This window comes from Molossus molossus, unplaced genomic scaffold (genome assembly GCF_014108415.1).
Source record: "Molossus molossus isolate mMolMol1 unplaced genomic scaffold, mMolMol1.p scaffold_m16_p_4, whole genome shotgun sequence".
NCBI lineage: Eukaryota > Metazoa > Chordata > Mammalia > Chiroptera > Molossidae > Molossus > Molossus molossus.
Genome location: NW_023425377.1, coordinates 46634398 through 46656270, shown reverse-complemented (window position 1 = coordinate 46656270; position 21873 = coordinate 46634398). Strand labels below are relative to the sequence as shown.

General features: G+C 40.5%; 1 protein-coding gene across 6 annotated transcripts in view; it reads right to left on the bottom strand.

Annotated features, from left to right (window-relative positions):
* FAF2 (Fas associated factor family member 2) overlaps positions 1 to 21873 on the bottom strand; it is a 71854-nt gene that overhangs the window by 38178 nt on the left and 11803 nt on the right. For 5 of the 6 annotated variants that reach the window (XM_036239713.1, XM_036239714.1, XM_036239709.1 and 2 more), the window contains one exon: positions 2440 to 2508. In XM_036239713.1, coding sequence (XP_036095606.1) covers positions 2440 to 2508 — 69 coding nt within the window. Of the gene's footprint in view, positions 1 to 2439; positions 2509 to 2714; positions 2775 to 21873 lie in introns of those variants that run through there. The other variant, XM_036239712.1, reaches the window with a different exon arrangement.

Genomic DNA, 21873 nt, shown 5'->3' with positions numbered 1-21873 from the left:
CAAGTCTCATTTTTAAAAAAGGAAAAGAAACATAAAAACAGAGGAGATAACAGAACAGATACAGAAAAAAGTAAAATATATATTACTTTGCATAGCCTATGCTAAAAAACTTGAAAATCTCTAAAAAAGAAAGCATTTCGTAAGGAAGCTTATTAAGGAAGATGTAGGAAACATTAGGAATAATGAGGAAACATGAAAAAATTAATAGAGAAAAGGCAGGCACAGTGTTCATGTGCTTTCTTTCAAATCTATGCTATTTACACATCTCAACTCATTTTATCAGCTAAGTCATTTTATAAAGCTAGCATACGCTTGAAGTGAAAAGCTAACAAGAAGATAGCACAAAAGTATAATACAGAACATCATTTCCTCTGCCTAAAATGCATTTCCCTCAAAATTTTCCCATACAGGCACATTCATTTCATTTGCATTCATTTGTCAGTTCAAATACAACCTCCTCAGAAAGGCCTTACTTGACCATCCCATATAAAATAACTTCTCAGATCCTCTCTGTTACACTTCCTACACTCATTCATAGCATTTATTACAAACTGAAATTATCTAGAATTAAGTTCCATGAGAGTAGAGACAGTCTCATTTGTTGGTAATAATGCCAGAGCTTAAAATTTAATGGATCAAAAACAGGTGCTGAATAACTAAATATCACTTAGGAATATTATGTATTTTCAGAAATCCAGTACCCAATTCAAGTCACATATCATAATTGAAACAATAATTTCAATAGAGATCAAAGAGTGATAAAATTTAACATCCACTCGATAACATACTTATTGAGAGCTCATGAGGTACTAGGATCAGTTAATTTAGATGCTGGAAATACACCAGTTAACAAAACCAGGGAGATAAAAAATTTCTGCTAGAATAAAGCTTACACTATAATGGATCTATTCAAAACGACAACCAACATCATAGTGATAATAAAACAAGAGACATTATAGTGAGGACAAGATGTCTGCTAACACCATTATTAACTGACATTGTTCTGAATTTCTCGCCAATTCAATATTCAAGTAAAAGAAACAAAAGCTCCATATACTGAAAGAAAGAAAAACAACAGAGTTTCTGATGACACAACTACCTAGAAAATACAAAAGAATACACTGTAAAATATGTAATAAAAAGGTTCACGTTAAGGTATCTGGTTATAAACCAAACACATAAAAAACAATAGTTTTCCCAAAGAGCCATTAAAACAAAAACAGGGCCGGTTTGGCTCAGCGGTTAGAGCGTCGGCCTGTGGTCCAGAGAGACCCGGGTTCGGTTCCCGCTAAGGGCACGTACCTCGGTTGCAGCTTGTCCCCAGCCCTGGTCGGTCGTGCGGGTGGCAGCCACTCGATGTGTCCCTTTCACATCGACGTTTCTCTCTCCTCTCTCTCTGTTCCTCTCCCTCCCTCCCACTCTACCTGAACAAAAAATGGAAAAATGTCCTCGGGTGAGGATTAAAAAAAAAAAGATCTGTCCTTTATGCCCTGGCCGGTTTGGCTCAGCGGTTAGACCGTCCGCCTGCGGTCCGGAGAGACCCGGGTTCGGTTCCCGCTAAGGGCATGTACCTTGGTTGCAGTTTGTCCCCGGCCCTGGTTGGTCGTGCGGGTGGCAGCCACTCGATGTGTCCCTTTCACGTCGTTGTTTCCCTCTCTCTCTCTTCCTCTCTCTCCCTCCCACTCTGTCTGTACAAAAAATGGAAAAATGTCCTCGGGTGAGGATAAAAAACAAAAACAAAAACAGGGAGTGGTGCTATATTGAGGAATTTGGTCACTATCTTTTCTATGATTTTATAAACTATGATCATAAATCTTCACCTTTTCCACACATTCATTTTTTATTTACTGATTGATTTTGAGAGACAGAGAGAGATTTGTTGTTCCACCTATTTATGCATTCACTGGTTGATTCTTGTATGTGCCCTGGGCAGGGATAGAACTCAAGTATTGGGATGAAACTCTAACCAACCCGACCAGGACCATTCATTTTTTTTTTTTCATCCTCATCTAAGTATTGGGATGAAACTCTAACCAACCCGACCAGGACCATTCATTTTTTTTTTTTCATCCTCATCTAAGGATACTTTTTGCATTCATAGAGTGAGAGGGAGAGAGGGAAGAAGAGAGAGAAACATCGATGTGAGAGAGACACAGACTGGTTGCCACCCACACAACCCCAACCAGGGCGGGGGACAAACTGTAACCGAGGTACGTGACCTTAGCGGAAACCGAACTCAGGTCTCTCTGGACCGCAGGGCAATGCTCTAACCGCTGAGCCAAATTGGCCAGGGCCACACATTCATTTTTAAAGAGTTAACAATTTGTAAATTTGAAAAACAAATCCACTAAGAGAAAAGATTCCTGCTGTGGAAAAACACATTTCTTTGAATCATTATCAGACCATGGAAAAAGAAGTGCAGAGTAAATTCTTTTATACCTCTATGTTCCAGTTATGCTGTTCCAAGGTATGACGACACTGATCCATAGATTCTATGCCAGTCAGGTCCTGGAAAGGATAAAAACAAAAAGTGACTTAGGGAAAAACCAATAGTACATTTGTAGATATTTTTATCCCTAATCGAATATTTATGAATACCTCTGGGAAAATACACTAAAAAGTACTGAAGGTAGATGGTCAAATATGTTAACACTTCACTATTCAGAATTTATCTAGTTATATCAGAGATAGAACAAAAAATGAAAATTCCTTGCCTTTTAAACCTTCAGGCTTCGCCTGGCTGAATGGCTCAGTTGGTTGGAGCATCACCCCATGCACTGAAATGTTGCCAGTTCAATTCCTGGTCAGGGGACAAACCTGGGTTGTGGGTCTGATCCCCAGTGTGGGCGAGTATGGAAGGCATCCGATGGAGATTTCTCTCTCACATCAATGTTTCTCTCTCTCTCTCCCTTCCTCTCTCTAAAGCATGTTCTTGAGTGAGGGTTAAAAACAACAACAAACACCTGGCTGGTTTGGCTTCAGTGGTTGGAGCTTCGGCCCATGGACCAATGAGTCAGGGATTTGATTCTGGCCAAGTGCATGTACCTCAGTTGCAGTTCATACCTGGCCCTGGTGGAGGTCGTGTGGGAGGCAACCAGTTGATATGTCTCTCTCATGTCAATGTTTCTCTGTCTCTCTCCCTTGCTCTCCCTCTCTCTCCCTCCCACTCTATCTGAAGATAAATAGAAAAATATCCTCAGGTGAAGGTTAAAAATAAAATAAAATAAAATCAATACAGAAATTTTTTTTTAAAAAACCCAAAACCTTCAAGGTTTTCAATTAAGAAGACAACTGACTAATATTCTCATCTCAAATTCATGTTTAAAATTACAACTATTTGTCCTGGCTGGTTTGGCTCAGCGTTTAGAGCATCAATCAGCCTGTGGTCCAGAGAGACTCAGGTTCGGTTCCCGCTAAGGGCATGTACCACGGTTGCAGTTTGTATGGGTGGCAGCCACTCGATGTGTCCCTTTCACGTCGATGTTTCTCCCTCTCTCTCCCTCCTACTCTATCTGAACAAAAGTCCTCGAGTGAGAATAAAAAATAAAAAAAAATTACAAGTATTCTGCCCTGGTCGGTTTAGCTCAACAGTAGAGCATTGCCCTGTGGCCCAATGAGTCACAGGTTCAATTCCAGCCAAGGGCACATACTTCGGGTTGCAGTTCATTCCTGACCCAGGGTCATGTGGGAGGCAACCAGTCTATGTTTCCCTCCATTGACGATGTTTCTCTCCCTTTCTCTTCCTCTCTCCCTCCCGCTCTATCTGAAGATAAATAGAAAAAATATCCTCGGGTGCAGATTTGAAAAAAAATTACTACTATTCTGTTTATAATATATAATGATATAATAATGCAAGTTTCCTGTAAAATATAATGACTTTTATTAACTTGCATTGTTCTTCCTACTGGCATAAACCTAGCTTACAATATGAACTGTGTACAACTTTTTATTAAAAAGAGCCTTTAGCCTGACTGTGTGGCTCAGTGGATTGAGCGTCATCCCATGCACTGAGAGGTCCCAGTTCGATTCCTGGTCAGGGCACATGCCTAGGCTGCAGGTTGGATCCCCTGCAGAGTGCGTGAGGAGGCAGCCAATCGATGTATCTCACTCACATCGATGTTTCTATCTCTCTCTCTTTAAAAAAAAAATCAATTAAAAACTTATTTTTTTTTAAAAAAAGAACCTATAATTCAAGTGTTTCCCTACTCCCTTCTCCTTGGACTAGTCTCAGGTTTCACTTTGTCTTTAACCAAAGTTCCTTCTCTGGCTCCTCTTCTTTCCTCCCTGACAACATAGAAGTTCTCTAAGGATGCATCCTCAGTTTTTGACGCTACACCTCCCTCCCTGGCAATCTCATTTAATCCTTAGCCTTCAACCACCCTTTCTACTCAGATGACTCCTAATTTAATTTCTGGACCCACCATCTCTTCTGAAGTTTGGAACACTTTTTCAATAAATAGTCTATTCAATATTTCGACCAAATGTGGCAGCAATACCTCAAGTATAACATTAAAACCACTATATGTGATAAGATACAACCACCCTCCCAAATATACAGGCTAAGATGACACCTGGAATCTGAGCCTCATCTTTGAGTACTCTATCCTTTGAACTCCACAACGCAACAGTAATCAAGTTCTGACCATTTTCTATATTACATTTGTAACCACATCCCCACAGCCAGCATCTTTAATCAAGCTTTTATAACACCTTAAGTGAACTGTCAAAACAATTAATTTCTCTTCCTCCTTCTAACTATTCTTCCTATTTGTTGTGCGTGTGTGTGTGTGTGTGTGTGTGTGCACGCGCACATCACTCCTCTGCTCAAAACTTTTCAATTGATTTAATAATAAATTCCAAAATCCTTAGTTTGGTATTCAAGTGTTCCTATAATGTGGCCCCAACCTAGCTTTCTAGAATATTTTCTCACTACTTCCCTTTATGTGTCCAATACTCAACAAATCTAACATTTCACACAGACATCTAGTGACCAGAATTTCCACAGAGCTAAATCCTTGCCCTCCTTCAAGTTCTAATACAAATGCCAAATCCATCCATCTATTCTTCCATGTAACAAATGTCTATTGTTACTGTCTATTTCTTACAATGTCCAAGGGATCTAGAGATGAATACAATAATAGTCTTCATCTTTAAGAAATTCCTCTTAACAACCAGTAAACAACAGGAGAAAGAAACAGATCTCAACCTGACAAGAATGCGGTAACATGCACTAATAAGCCAGGAGACTAAAGTTTTTGCCTGTGACCATAGACTAGACATGTTTAATCTCTGGATTTCAGTTTCCTTTATGTGCAATAGGAAGGATTTAATTTGGATTAGATATCCTTTCCAGAGCTTAAAAAAAAAAAACACCCTAAAGTTTGAATTCTTTAGGTATGCAACTGTTTACTCTTTTATTTATTTATTTAAATCCTCACCCGAGGATATTTTTCTATTCATCTTCAGACAGAGTAGGAGAGTGGGAGAGAGGGAGAGAGAAACATTGACATGAGAGAGGCAACATGAGTGGTTGCCTCCCGAACGACCGTGACCAGGGGCTGAGCTGAGCCACAACCAAGGTACATGCCCTTGGCCGGAACTGAACCCACTAGTCACTGGTCTGTGGGCCGATGCTCTAACCACAGAGCAAACCGACCAGGGCTGCAATTGTTTTATTTATATATATGTATGTATGTATATCCTCACCAGAAGACATTTTTGCATTTATCTTCAGATAGAGCAGGAGGGAGAGAGGGAGAGAGAAAGAAACATTGATGTGAGAGAGACACAAGTGGTTGCCACCCACACAACCCCAACTGAGGCTGCAGACAAACTGCAACCGAAGTACATGCCCTTAGAGGGAACTGAACCCAGGACTCTCCCATCTGCGGGGCCAATGCTCTAACTGCTGAGCCAAAATGGCCAGGGCTGCAATTATTTATTTTTAAAAATTATACCAGAGGTAATAAACTTTGCTAATATTTTGTTGTTGTTTAAAATGCTACAAAAATTTCATACTGAAACTGAAAAGCTCTGTTAAGAACTCTAGAACTCTAAGAGAACCACTAGCTTTGATAGCTCTGATAGTCTGAATTCTAGATCCAGCCCTCTTACTAATTTGGCTATTGCCTTCTGGCTTATAATAGGCTCCCCCTTCATTTCCATTTCCTTTTAACCCACTTCAGAAGACTGGGATGCCTTTGAACATTCTCTCTAAGAGCTGAACTCTACTTTTACCTTCTTCTCAGAGCGTGAATGACCATTCTGTATTTATTTATTTATTTATTTATTTATCTATATTCCTCACCCGAGCATATTTTTCTACTTATTATCAGATAGTGTGGGAGGAAGGGAGAAAGAGAGACAGAGAGAAACATTGATGTGATAGAACCACATCGACTGATTGGCTCCCACACAACCCGACCAGGGCTGGTGACGAACTGCAACCGAGGTACATGCCCTTGACTGGAATCAAACCTGAGACTCATTGGTCCACAGGCTGATGCTCTAACCGCTGAGCCAAACCAGCCAGGGCCCACTCTGCCTTTAAATGCCCTATTTGTTTTCTACCTTTTTATTTTTTAAAGATTATTTTTATTTTAGATAGAGAGGAAGGCAGAAAGAGAGAGAGGAAGGTAGGAAGAGAGAGAAAAAGGCAGAGAGATTTGTTGTTCCACTTATTTATGCATTCTTTGGTTGATTCTTGTATGTGCCTTGACCCAGGACCAAACCGGCAACCTTGGCATATCAGGATGATGCTTCAACCAACTGAGCTGGCCAGCCAAGGCGTTTTCTACCTTTCTTATGTACTTATTATGTTCTACCTTTTTTTAATGATTATTATACTCACTCCACTGCCTTACCAGAAGATGCAGGCTCCTGGACAGCAGTGTCAGCGATTCATCTATACAGAATGCTCCCCAGTACCTAGCACACAGTAAGGGCTTAAAAAGCTGCAGAAAAAGCCCTGGCAGGTTTGGTTCAGCAGTTAGAGCGTCGGCCTGCAGACCAACAAGTCCCAGGTTCGATTCTGGCCAAGGGCATGAACCTCAGTTGCGGTTCGTCCCTGGCCCGAGTTGGGGGGGTCATGCGGGTGGCAACCAATAGATGTGTCTCTCTCACATTCATCTCTCTCTCTCTCTCTCTCCCACTCTGTCTGAAGATAAATGTAACAACAACAACAAAAAAGACAACCCTGGCTAGTTTGGCTAAGCGGTTGGAGCTTCGGTCTGTGGACCAGAAAGTCCGGGGTCAGTTCCTGCTACGGGCATGTACCCTCCCCCCCCCAAAAAAAGCTGCATAAAAAGTTAGTCCAAGTTAAAAAGACCTTTGTGTATAAAGATCAATTATCATAGCTATAAACTGAAATCCTCTAGACATTTACGTCAAATCTCATTGTATATTAATACCCTTGGGTTTTGTAACTCCAAATGTTCGGACTAATGTTAAGCTGTCTCTTAATAATATAAATTTGGTCCTGGCTGGTTTGGCTCAGCAGTTAGAGTGTCGGCCTGGGGTCCAGAGAGACCCGGGTTCAGTTCCAGTCAAGGGCACCTACCTTGGTTGCAGTTTATCCCTGGCCCTGGTCAGGTCGTGCAGGAGGCAACCAGTTAGTGTGGCTCTAACACATTGATGTTTCTCTCTGTCTCTCTCTCTCCCTCCCTCCCACTCTATCTGATGATAAATAGAAAAATATCCTTGGGTGAGGAGAAAAAAAACAACACAAATTTGCCACAAAAACTCTCCCCCAAATACCCACAGTAATCCTGAAAAAAAGAAGAACGAAGCCAGAGGTATCACATTACCTGATTTCAAATTATACTACAAACCAACAATAATAAAAACAGCATGGTGTTGAAGGGGAAGAGGATGTCAATGGGGGGAATATGAGAAACATCTGTAACAAAAACAAATTAATAAAAAAAAATTTTTTTAATTAAAAAAAGACACACAAAACAGCATGGTGTTGGAAAAAAACACAGACACACAGACTAGTGGAACAGAACTGGAAACCCAGAGATAAATCCACATGCATATGAGCAAATAATTTTCAACAAGGGAGCCAAAAAGATACAATAAAGAGGAAAAAAAAAGCCTCTTAAATAAATGATGCTGGGAAATTTAGAAAGTTACATATAGACCTTGGCCAGATAGTTCAGTAGGTTAGATAGTCGTTCCGATACACCAAGGTTGTGGGTTTGATTCCCAGTCAAGGGCATGTACCTGGGTTGCAGTTTCAATCCCCAGCCCTGGTTGCGGTCCTGCAGGGGGCAACCAGCTGATGTCTCTGTCTCTGTCTCTGTCTCTCTCTCTCTTCCCCCTCCCTCCCTTCCACTCTAAAAATCAGTGGAAAAAATATCCTTGGATGAAGATTAACCAAAAAACAAAACAAAACAAAAAGAAAGCCACATGCCAAAAAAATGAAACTAGACTTCATCATCATATATAAAAATCAACTCAAAATATATCGAAGATCTAAATATAAGAACTGAAACAAGCCCTGGCCGGTTTGGCTCAGTGGTTAGAGCGTCCGCCTGCGGTCCGGAGAGACCCGGGTTCGGTTCCTGCTAAGGGCATATACCTCGGTTGCAGTTTGTCCCCGGCCCTGGTTGGTTGTGCGGGGTGGCAGCCACTCGATGTGTCCCTTTCACATCGATGTTTCCCTCTCTCTCTCTTCCTCTCTCTCCCTCCCACTCTGTCTGTACAAAAAATGGAAAAATGTCCTCGGATGAGGATTAAAAAAAAAAAAAAAGTTTAAAAAAAAAAAAGAACTGAAACAATGAAACAGATAAAAAATACATAGCTACTAAACTTATGGACCTTGGTCTCAGAGAGGATTTTATGAATTTGACTGCAAAGGCAAGGAAAGTAAAGTAAAAATTAATGAATGGAACTATAGCAAATTATAAAGCTTCTGCACAGCAAAAGATACTGCCAACAAAACAAAAAGGCAACCAACCAAATGGGAGAAGATACTTGCAAACAATACCTGCAACAAGGGGTTAATATCCAAACTATATATAGAACTCATATAACTCAATAACAAAAAACCTCCAAATAATCCAATTAAAAATGGGCATAGGCCCTGGCCAGTTTGGCTCAGCGGTTGGAGCATTGGCCCATGAACCAGAGAGACCCGGGTTCAGTTCCCGCTAAGGGCATGTACCTCGGTTGCAATTCATCCCCGGCCTGGGTTGGGGTTGTGTGCATGGCAACCACTCGATGTGTCTCTTTCACATCCATGTTTCTCTCTCTTCCTCCCTCTCCCTCCTGCTCTATCTCAAGATAAATGCAAAAATGCCCTCAGGTGAGGATTAAAAAAAAACAACACAAAAAAACGGGCATAGGACTTGGAGACACTTCTCCCAAGAAAACATACAAATGGCCAACAGATATATGATAAGATGCTCAATTTTACTAGCAAATAGGAAAATACACACCAAAACCACCTCACACCTGTTAGAACGGCTATTATCAAGACAAGTAATAACAAGTTTTGGAGAGGCTGTGGAGAAAAATGAACCCTCATTCACTGCTGAGGGAAATGTAAACTGCTACAACCACTATGTAAAACAGTATGGAGGTACCTCAAGAAAAAGTTAAGGATTACCATAATTAAGAGTTACCATATGACCCACCAATCCCTCTTCTGAGTATGTACCTGAAAAATCTGAAAACATTTATTGGTGAATATATATGTACCCCTATGTTCTCTGCAGCATTATTCACGGTGGCCAAGACATGAAAACCACCAAGGTGTCCTCTGATAATTAGATAAAGAAAATGTGGTACATATATACTACTAAGCCTCAAGAAAAGATGAAATACTGCCACTGTCATTTGCGACATGGATGGATCTTGAGAACATAAGCAAAATCAGAATGTCCTGTTGGGTGGCTCACAGTTGGTTGGAGCATTGTCTTTTACACCAAAAAGTTGCAGGTTCAATCCCCATTCAGGGCTCATATAGTAGGCAACTGATCAATGTTTCTCTCTCACATCAATGTTTTTTTTCCTCTCCCTCTCCATTCCTCTCACTAAAAAAAATCAATAAACATATCCCAGTGAGGACTTTTTTTCCTTCTTTCTTTTTTGTTGCTTTATTGATTTGAAGGAGAGAAACATCATTTGGCCACCTCCTGCATGTCCCCCACTGGGGATTGGGCCCACAACCAGGGCATGTAATCGAACCAGTGACCTCTTGGTGCATGGATTGACACTCAACCACTGAGCCACACCAGCCGGGCCAGTGAGGACTTTAAAAAAATTGCTTTTGTTGATTTTTTTTTAGAGAGGAAAGGGAGGAGGGGGAGCAAGAGAAAGCGAAAGAGAAACACTGATGTGAGAGAAAAACATCAATCAGTTGCCTCCCATACACAACTCAACTGAGGGTTGAATCCACAACCTGGGTATGTGCCCTGACTGGGAATTGAACCGATGACATTTTCGTGCATGGGATGACACTCAACCAACTGAGCCACACCAGCCAAGGCTTCTAGGATGAGGATTTTTATAAATTAATTAATTAAATGAATACTTCTTTTTTTTTATTTTATCCTCACCCGAGGACATTTTTCCATTCTTTGTTCAGATAGAGCGGGAGGGAGAGAGAGAAGCATCGATGTGAAGGGACACATCGAGTGGCTGCCACCCACACGACCAACCAGGGCCGGGAACAAACTGCAACCGAGGTACATGCCCCTAGCAGGAACCGAACCCGGGTCTCTCTGTACCGCAGGCCGACGCTCCAACCGCTGAGCCAAACCGGCCAGGGCAATGAATACTTCTTTACCAAAAATAGGTCAGACAAAAAAGTCAAGAATCATATAATTTCACTCATATGTGGGATATAAAACTGAAAGCAACAGCCCTGGCCAGTTTGGCTCAGCAGTTAGAGCGTTGGCCTGCGGTCCCAAGAGACCCGGGTTCAGTTCCTGCGAAGGGCATGTACCTTGGTTGCAGTTTGTCCTCAGCCCTAGTTGGATTGTGCGGGTAGCAGCCACTTGATGCGTCCCTTTCACGTAGATGTTTCTCTCTCTCTCTCTCTCCCTTCCACTCTATCTGAACAACAAAATGAAAAAATGTCCTCAGGTGAGGATAAAAAAATAATAATAATAAAAATAAAACTGAAAGCAACAAATGAACAAACGACAAATAAACTCAATCACAGACAACAGTATGTTGGTTACCAGAGAGAAAGGGGGTCGGGGGAGTAAAGGGTAAAGGGGGGCCAAATATATGGTGATGAAAGGAGAATTGCCTTTGGGTGATAAACACACAATGCAATACACAGATGATGTATTACAGAATTGTACACCTAAAACCTATAATTTTATTAACTAATATTACCCCAATAAATTTAACAAACTGGAAAAAAAAACTCCACAAATTTGCACAATCTTCCTGGAAATCAGCAAGTAAGGAATGGAGCTGGGGAATCAGTGATTTTTTAAAGCTTCACAGCTGATTCCAATGTACAATCAGGCTTGGAAATCCATGGTATTTTACAATTTTATATAGGAGTAGAGATTATAAGTCACTTATTAAACAAAAAAAAATAACTTTTGCCCTGGCCAGTTTGGCTCAGCGGTTAGAGCATCAGCCCAAGGACCAAAGGGTTTCAGGTTTGATTCCCAGTAAAGGGCATGTACCTGGGTTGCTGGGTTGCAGATTTGATCTCCAGCCCCAGTCAAGGTCATGCGGGAAGCAACCAATCGATGTCTCTCTCACATCAATGTGTGTGAGCAACTCCCCCCCTCCCCGCTCCCCATGCCCACTTTATCTAAAAATCAATGGAAAAATATCCTCTGGTGAGGATTATCAAAAACAAGGAAATAGCCCCGGCCGGTTTGGCTCAGTGGTTAGAGCATCGGCCTGCGGTCCTGAGAGACCCAGGTTCGGTTCCCGCTAAGGGCACGTACCTCGGTTGCAGTTTGTCCCCGGCCCTGGTTGGTCATGTGGGTGGCAGCCACTCCATGTGTTCCTTTCACATCGATGTTTCTCTCTCTCTCTCTCTGTTCCTCTCTCTCCCTCCCACTCTACCTGAACAAAGAATGGAAAAATGTCCTCGGGTGAGGATAAACAAAAACAAAACAAAAACAAGGAAATAAAAAAACAACAACTTTATTTTTAAAAAGGTTATAAACATTCCAAGAGAGAACAATCAGGGTAACTGCACATCTTCAATATACTGAAATACTTAACCTAATTTGCAAGCAAACCCTTTTGTAGCAGTGAATCAAGGTGAGCTGGAAGCCCAAACAAACAAGCATGCTTTCAATCACTATTGATAAGAATTAAAAACATGCACTGGGCCCAGCCTGTGTGGCTCAGTAGTTGAGCATCGACCCATGCACTAAGAGGTCACCGGTTCAATTCCTAGTCAGGGCACATGCCCAGGTTGTGGGCCAAACCCCCAGTGGGGGGCATGCAGGAGGTGCCAATTGATGTTCTCTCTCACCCTCTCCCTTCCTCTGTCTCTCTATCAATAAAGAAAAAAAAATGTTAAAAAAAAAACATGCATTGGACACACCTAGGAATGTATCAACAAATATTCACTGATCCAGCATTCTATACATCCAGGATACAGATATAGTCCCTGCTCTCATTAAGTTTTTATCCTACTAGAGAGACTGACCAAAACAAACCACACACACACACCAAATAAATGAACAAAATTTTAGGTTAAGGGATCCCTTTGGATTGGGTGCTCAAGGAAGGCCTCTCCAAGGAGATAACATTTCAGCAGAGATCTAGCTGATGAAAAAACAAGGGTACAGCGACTGGAAAACATGCAGGAAGAGTATTTTAGACAGAAGCACAACAAATGCAAAAACTCTACAGACAAAAGGATATATGACACCCTGCATTTGTTGAAATACAGCAAAGTGAACCTTAAAGTACATAAATTTTAAAAAATAATTTAGAAACTCAGATGATCCCAGGATGGAACACACACAGATTGTTACAAAAGAATCTAACTGTATTACAAATACATGAAACAACCTCATTGAAGGGGGTGGTGGGGGTGGGGGATGCTAACCTAAGTAACTGGAAATAAATGGAGTTTGTAAGACTAAAAGCAAAAAGGGCTGCACATAAGCACTGTTCTCTAGATAATAAAGTCGTTTCCCATGTATTAATTTGGAAGCTAGCTAGCTATCGGAATTGAACAATTAAGTAAACAGACAATGGGGGCAAGTTTTCTCATTGTGGGAAGTTACAGATTACCCAAAGGGAAAAAAGGCTAAAATAATCCATGTGGTAATGGATTACAGTTGGAGACATCTGAATCAACACATGTTTAGCTTAATATAAATAGTTACATATAGCCCAGCCAGTGTGGCTCAGTGGACTGAGTGTTGACCCATGCACCAAGAGGTCACTGGTTCGATTCCCTGTCAGGGCACATGCCCAGGTTTCAGACTCAATTCCCAGTGTGGGGCGTGCAGGAAGAGCTAATCGATGTTTTTCTCTCGATGTTTCTCTCTCTCCTTTTCCCTTCCTCTCTAAAAAATCAATAAAAACATATTAAATGGTTACATATAGAATTAGTGTGCTTAGTACACAGACTTGTATGTCCTTCCTCTGTCAGCTGAAAGGGTCAAGAAGCAACATGCACCCCAAAGCAAACACACATAATGCCCAGATTTCTATTTTTAATACCACAGTTCAAAAAAAGGAACCAGGTTCCTTGGAGAAGTAGCTGATTCTAGGACTGGGGCAGGAACTATGTATGCAAGATGAACCTGGAGAATCTTGTAGTGCCAGAAAGTAAGGAAGTGCTCAAAAAACCCCACAATAATAGGGTAGTAACAAATTATAATCCAAATTACAAACTAAACATCCACAGGTCCATACTGATATAACTTTATAGTGGAGAGACCTGACACACTACCTTAGGCAAGTGATCAAAGTCAGTATCAACAATGATCAATCATGTTGATGGATCATACCCTTCCTTGGTAAGATGTAAAGGTATTTTACTTCTATGGTCCTCCTCCCCAAAACCCATAACCCTGGCCTAATCATGAGAGAAACATTATACAAATCCCAGTTGAGGGGCATTCCACAAAACACCTGATTAGTACTCCTGAAAACAGTCAAGGTTATCAAAAGCAAGGATGTCTAAGAAACTGTCACAGCCAAGGGAGCCTAAGGAGACTTGACTACTAAATGAAACGTGGCATTCTACATGGGATCCTGGAACAGAAAAAGGACATTAGGTAAACACTAAGGAAATCTGAATAAAACATAAACTTTAGTTAATAATTATGTATCAATATCGGTTCATTAATTGTGACAAGTGCACCAAAATAATATGTAATAGGGAAACTGAGTGCAGGGTATATGGGAAATCTGTGTACTATTTTTGCAATTTTCTGTAAATCTAAATCTATTCTAATAAAAAATTTATTTAAAAAGTGAAAAAGCGGCGCTGGCCGGTTTGGCTCCACAGTTAGAGCATCGGCCTGTGGTCCAGAGAGACCTGGGCGTGTACCTCAGTTGCAGTTTGTCCCCGACCCTGGTTGGGTTGTGCAGGAGGCAGCCACTCAATGTGTCCCTTTCACGTCGATGTTTCTCTCTCTGTCTCTTCCTCTCTCTCCCACCCACTCTATCTGAACAAAAAATGGAAAAATGTCCTCAGGTGAGGATAAAAATAAAAAAGTAGTAAAGCAAACTTGGCAAGTTGACAGATAAAGTCTGAGAAGTAGTCAAGGAAGAGAACATCTGATATCTAGGCCAGTGTTTCTCAACCTTAATTATATATGAGAAGCACCTGAGGGGAATCTACAGCTGTCTAAACCCCCCACTCCAAACAATTTATTCAGATTCTCTGAATGTGCATCCTAGGCATAGGTAAAATATTTTTCCTGGGGGGTGGGGGAGGAGCTCCCAAGTATTCTAATGAACAGCCAGGGCTGAGAATCTGACCCAGAGCCTTAACTCTAAGTTCAGCTGAAGTGTCACAATCATGAGATGTTTTTTAAAAAATCAGTTGGCTGCTGTGAGAATTATTAGAGGGCATAAAAGAGAGCAAGACATCAGCAAGTAGACTATACAGAAGTGCAAAGGAAAGAAAATGATGGTTGAAAATAGTATGGTAGCAGTGAGGAGGGAAAGATGAGGATAAATTTGGGGTATACTCTAAAGGTAGAGGCCAATAGGATCAGATAACAAATATGTGGGATGGAAGAGAAATATGAAGGTAGGTTTAAGCAAGTGTCATTTACAAAGAATGAGAAAAAATGCTGAAATAATTTTGCTCATCTCTGTGAGAAAAAAATTATTTCTGGCAAAGGAAAGCACTTTAAAAGATTAAGAGAAGCCCTGGTCAGTGTGGCTTAGTTGGTTGGGTGTCATCCCATGCACCACAAGGTCACCAGTTCGATTTCCAGTCAGGGTACACGCCTGGGTTGTAGGCTCAATCCCCAGTTAGGGATGTGCAGGAGGCAGCAAATCGCATTCTCTCTCTCTCACATCAATGTTTCTCTCTCTCTCCCTCCAAAAATCAGTAAAAACACACTTTAAAAAAAGATTGGGGGAAAAAAGATGAATGCATTTTTAATTATTATATCATAATGCTGAATGCACCATACGGGGACGGACTGCTGACCTCAGTGCTAGCCAGAAGGATAGCCAATGATCCATCCAAAGGATCAAATGAAAAACATGCTGAACTCATTAGGCACTGTCTCAAAACAGCTGCACTCATAACTCTGATAGGGTTGGCTACTTAGGTTTTCCTTAAGTTTTTTTTTTTTTAACCTAGTATAAGTTAGGTAAAGAAACTTTAAATACTAGAGAAAGACTGAGAAAAGGGGAGGTTTCCCTGTGGTCCCAAACACTATTATGCAATTAATTTACATTTTACTATATTTCTTTCTAGTTCCCCATACTCTAAGAAAAGGATTTAGGGTACTGATTCAACCTCCTTTCCAAACTTTTTCCTAAATTATAGGAGTATCTGGTTAATGGGATTTGCTTCTCCTTTCTAGACTATAAATATGTCAAGAAGAATCCATTTACCTTTGCTTTTTTTTTCTTTCCTTCTTTTTTTTTAATCCTCACCGGAGGACACTTTTTTGCATTTTTATCTTCAGACAGAGTGGGAGGGAGAGAGGGAGGGAGAGAGAGAGAGAGAAACATTGATGTGAGAGACACATCGAGTGGCTGCCACCCACACAACCCCAACCAGGACTGGGGACAAACTGCAACCGAGGTATGTGCCCTTAGCGGGAACTGAACCCAGGGCTCTTTGGTCCATGGGCCGATGCTCTAACCGCTGAGCCAAACCGGCCAGGCCATTTACCTTTGCTTTTTGATCTTTGTGGGATTCTTCTGGTGTTTTCTGTCCTAGTTGGGAACCCATCTCTCCACATCACTGCACAGTCAAGGTTTGGGAACTTGCTTTATTTTCTCTGAGACTCCTCTCTCCTAGATATGTACAATTTTGAGCACCCTTAGTATATCAAATACTCCCTTATGCACTGGTCTTTATAACCATATTACTAGTTATATAATATTCTAATGGGCAATAACAATTTATATATAGATGTTACAGCTGCTTCTCATATTCCGATGTTAAAACAGCACTTTGATGAACATTTCTGTTTATAAAATTTCTCTGTATTTAGGATTTCCCCCCTTTTATGGTCCAGTTAAAATTATGGGCCAAGGAATATGCATATTTTTTAAAGTTCTTGATACATATTGACAAAATGTACTTCAAAAAACTATTCTAATTTACACTGATAGGGCTGGTTTCAATGTGAGTCAAAAGCTAAATATATCTCAATATTCATTCCCATTACAGTGCCAATGAGTTTTGCAATGCCAGCTTTGTTCAGAAAGAATCAGCAGTTTGGGCTGAAGATATTGCATTTGCTTTGATACCATTTTTGCCTCAGCAATAATGTATTTGGTTATCAGCACGTAGTGAAGAGAGGTGAAACAGATAAGACAAGGAAAATGTTAGGTTCAATAACCCCAGTCACTGGTTTCAAACTCCTCCCAAATTAATTTCTTTAGAACTCAACAGGTTGTAATTCTCTTTTTAAAGGAACTTTCTTTTGAGGAGAGAATTATCTGTGTGGTAGGAAGGGGACATACCTCTCTATCCCCAAGACCCAGTGTAGTGCCTTAGCATACAGTAGAAAAATGTTTGAATAAATTAATGAGTCCTACCTCACACCGATAATCAATGTTTATTCCTTTTGTTTTTATTTGGGTTTTTTTGTGTTGTTTTTTTTTTTTTTTAGAGACAGAGAGAGAGAAACATCAATTGGCTGCCTCCTGCATGTCCCCTACTGGGGATCAAGCCTGCAACTCAGGCATGTACCCTGATGGGGAATTGAACCAGACACTTCATGGTGCACAGGACGATGCCTAATCAACTGAGCCACACTGATCAGGCTCAATGTTTGTTTCTTTAACTCTAGTTTTTAACCATTTTTCTCCTCATTATCACTCATTTATTCCTATTCTGTGTCTGGAACTATGCTAGCCATCTTCACCACATTTTCCTTAACAATCCTATGAGATATGCAACCATGCCCATTATTAGCTGAGAATATTGCAACTCTTTAAATGGTACACAGAGTAAGTGCTCAATAAAGGTTAGCTAAATCTGCAATCTCTCCTATCTGGCTTGCTCTTCAGAACTCTCGTTTGCATTCTTATCTACTACCATTGAGGTCATTTGAGATGGCACTGTACAAAACAGCTGCAATGAATGTAAAGGTTAACTTGGCCACCTCCTTCCTTGCTCTCAGGGCCAGTGAATCCTCTAGTGAGCAGGTCGACCCAGGTCTGTCTTACTGAGAAATATCCCTTGCTCCAAGGTTATCCCCCTCCTTATCCTCCCCTCAAAGCTAACTCTCCCCCCCCCCCTTCCATGAATTGCTCTTCCAAGGATTTAGGATAACACTGCATTTAGTTACAGCAATTTACATAAAAGTATAACTACTACCATTAGAAGAGCAGTATTTGTCTTTAGAGGGAGAAAAAAAACCCTGAACCCCAATCAATCTCTAACTAGTAAAATACATAGGGGAGGATTGGAGAAAGTGTGTGAACTATTCCATATCCTTCTCTTACTCCAGCCTTGGTCTAACTTCCTCCTCTCAAAAGTCAGAAAACAAGAGGATGTCAAACCACTTGGCAACCCACTATCTATCCTGGATAGATCTATTGCTTAAGTATGATTGATTCAAGGAGGGTATCACAAATAATAAAGTGTAATGTTTTAACCAGATGTCTCACTAAACTATATGGATAGGGGTTGGGTAATCACAGTGATTACTAGACTGCTTTCCTAAGAAGTGTTTCTCTTTCCACACCTCAGCTGTTCATACTAACACTGTAGGAGGCTGGTATGAAATCTCAGTTGAAATCTAAGTACTCCCTGAATTCCAACTGGCTTGTTGACTCCAGCTTAGAGAATGCGTATTTTAACTTGTTTTCAGTTATCCTCAGTGAAAAAGCTGGCAAAACCAGGAATCTTTGTTCTCTCCTTCTTACCACACAGATACCTTTGCTTTAGGCAATAAGCTGCACACCCTCTCTAGTAGTGGTAGGAGAAATGAAATGTGGAGTCCCTTCATGAAGTAAGGTGATCACATCTAGGCTCTGATCCATAACTAAAACTCTTATACTCAGATCTTTTAAATATTTTTTTCTTTATTGACTTTAGAGAGAGAGGAAGGGAGAGAGATAGAAACATTGATGAGAGAGAATATTGATTGGCTGCCTTCTGCATGCCCCTCACTGGCGGTTTGGCCCACAACCTGGACATGTGCCCTGACCAGGAATCGAACCAGTAACCTCTTAATGCATGGGTCAATGCTCAATCACTGAACCACATAGTCACACCGGCTGGGCTTACACTCAGATTCACATTACTTACTGATTTCCCAAATTAAATACTAATAGCTTCCACGTCCTAAGCATCCATTACTATGTAATAGACACTGTAAGTAATAAAGCCTTCATTTTCACCAATAAGAAAGCTAAGGATTCAAGAAGTTTTATACCTTGTCTAAGAACATCCCTGTCTAGAATAATAAGTGGTGAAATTGAGACTGAAACCTAGAATAATTAGAGTTCAGGCTGTCTCCTGCTCTGCCACATTTCTTGTATTACTATTTAATTAATTCATGTTAGAAAACAAGAAGTTTTCAATAAATTCTCAATTCAGAAGTTTTCAAACATTCATTTGATTGAAAGAAAAATATATGGAATTTTTTGAATTTTCACATTGAAGAGTAAAAATAAGATGAGGATAATAATTCAACCCCCTCATTTTGCACAAAAGGAAACTGAGGTTTAGTGGAGTGAGTAAGCTTTCCCAAGTCACAGAGCATCGAGCTGGCAGAAGTGTCCAGTCTTCATATTTCTGGTCTCTTCTTTCTCCATCAGAACTTCTCGTAGCTAAATATCAGCTCACAAGTGTATATCAAATTGTTCTCCTTTATGCCCAGGGTCAACAATTTATTGCTACAGTTTTACTGTATGAACTTACTGTATGAACAATAAGCTTGTTGTCAAATAAGACTGAAAAATGCTGTATACCAAATCCCCCTTTTGTAAATTCCCAATACATCTTTTAAAGCAGCAATTTTCTTTGGTTTATCTTTTTTTTTTTTTTTTTTTAGTCCTCACTCAAGGTATTTTTCCATTGATTTCTACATAGAATGGAAGAGAGAGAAAGAGAGAGAATGTGGGAGAGACACATCAATTGGCTGTTTCCCGCCCACACCCGACCAGGGCCAGGGATCAAACCTGCAACCCAGGTACGTGCCTTTGACCAGGAATCAAATCCACAACCTGTCAGTCCACAGGTCGACACTCTAACCACTGAGCCAAACCAGCCAGGACAGGGCAAGGTTTTTTTTTAAAGAACATTATAAATATCCAATGAAGAGTTTCCCCATAGAATTGGCTTGGGAACCACAGGTTTAAATAATCATTGGATGTCAAATTAAATGCTCCATATGAATCAGGAGATAACCATACCCATGTAGATTCTTAAATATCTGATTAATTGATTAGACACAATGACAGTACACAAGTATAGATGTTTTATGTACAACTATTTGAATCTACATTAAAATAACACATGAATGAAGAATGAAAAATGTCCTCAGGTGAGGATAAAATAAATAAATAAGTAAATGAGTTAATAAATATATATACATATTGCTTATATTAAAAATTGATGTCTGGCCGGTGTGGCTCAGTGGTTGAGAGTTGACCCATGCACCAAGAGGTCGCAGGTTCGATTCCTCGCCAGGACACATGCCCCAGTTGTGGGCCCAATACCCAGTGGGGGGCATGCAGGAGGTAGCCAATCGATATTCTGTCTCATCGATGTTTCTACCTTTCTCTCCCTCTCCCTTCCTCTCTAAAATCAATAAAGAAAAAAAAAAAAACATATTAAAGGGTGTCTGGGGGGAAAAAGAGAAACATCTGTAACAAAAATTAATTAATAAAAAATGTATATTTAAGGAAAAAAACATTAAAAACGAATAAATAGCCTGACCATGTGGCTCGGTTGAGCGCCATCCCATGCACCAAGAGGCCATCGGTTCAATTCCCGGTCAGGGCATAGCCTGGGTTGCTTTCTCCATCCCCAGTGGGGGATGTGCAGGGGGCAGCAGATCAATGTTTCTCTCCAATAGATGTTTCTGTCTCTCTCTCCCTCTCCCTTCCTCTCTCTCTCTACTCAATAAAAACATTAAAAAAAAACTAATAAATAATTGAAAGCATCAAATGTTTATCCTGCCTTTACAGAGTATAACTCAGTGTAATTAAACAGGTGAGGGAACATATACCTTTCTTTATAGAAGAATCCCTACTAATAAAGAAGAAATGAAATTAATCATTTTATATGTGAAAAAGCTAATGAAATATAATGTACTATATTAAGCTTGTGGAAAATTTATTTAAGGATACTAAAACTGTAAGCTAAGTCTGAATTTTTAAGTAAAAAACTCTACAGTGTTTAATTTCAATGTTTAATTCCCAAACCACAGATTTAATTCTGTACATTTTAATAATATCACACAATTCTTCTATATGTAAAATCTTTTCTATATCCTTTTTGAAAATAATTTGCACTCCTTCAAGTATATTTTAGGATACTTGATAAGTGTTTCTCATCTCCTAATTCCAATTTTAAAAAGAGAGAGCAACACCCTGGCTAGTTTGGCTCAGCGGTTAGAGTGTCAGCTCGTGGACCAGAGAGTCCCAGGTTCAGTTCCTGCTAAGGGCACATACCTCGGTTGCAGTTTGTCCCCAGCCCAGTTGGGGTCGTGTGGGTGGCAACCACTCGATGTCTCTCTCTCACATCGATGTTTCTCTCTCTCCCCGTCCCGCTCTATCTGAAGATAAATGCAAAAAATGTCCTCAGGTGAGGATAAAAGTAAAAAATAAATAAAAAAGCACAACGCCCTGGCCGGTTTGGCTCAGCGGTTACAGCATCAACCTGCAGACCAGAGAGTCCCAGGTTCGATTCCCTCTAAGGGCACATACCTCAGTTGCAGTTTGTCCCCAGCCCAGTTGGGGTCATGTGGGTGGCAACCACTCGATGTGTCTCTCTCCTGTTGATGTTTCTCCCTCTCTCTGCCTCCTTCCCTCCTGTTCCATCTGATGATAAATGCAAAAAAAAAAGCAACGTTTTCATAAATCAGTCCCACCGTTTACTAAATATTCCCCAGGAAAATAAAGAGAAATGTTAAGAGGACATGTATACTGTTGAACATTTGCCAGGACTGGCCCTTTTTTGATAGAGCCTAGTATGTATCAAGTAGTTTACATGCATGTCTCATTTAACCCTTGTAAGAACTCAGGGTACCCAACAGCTTGAAGAAA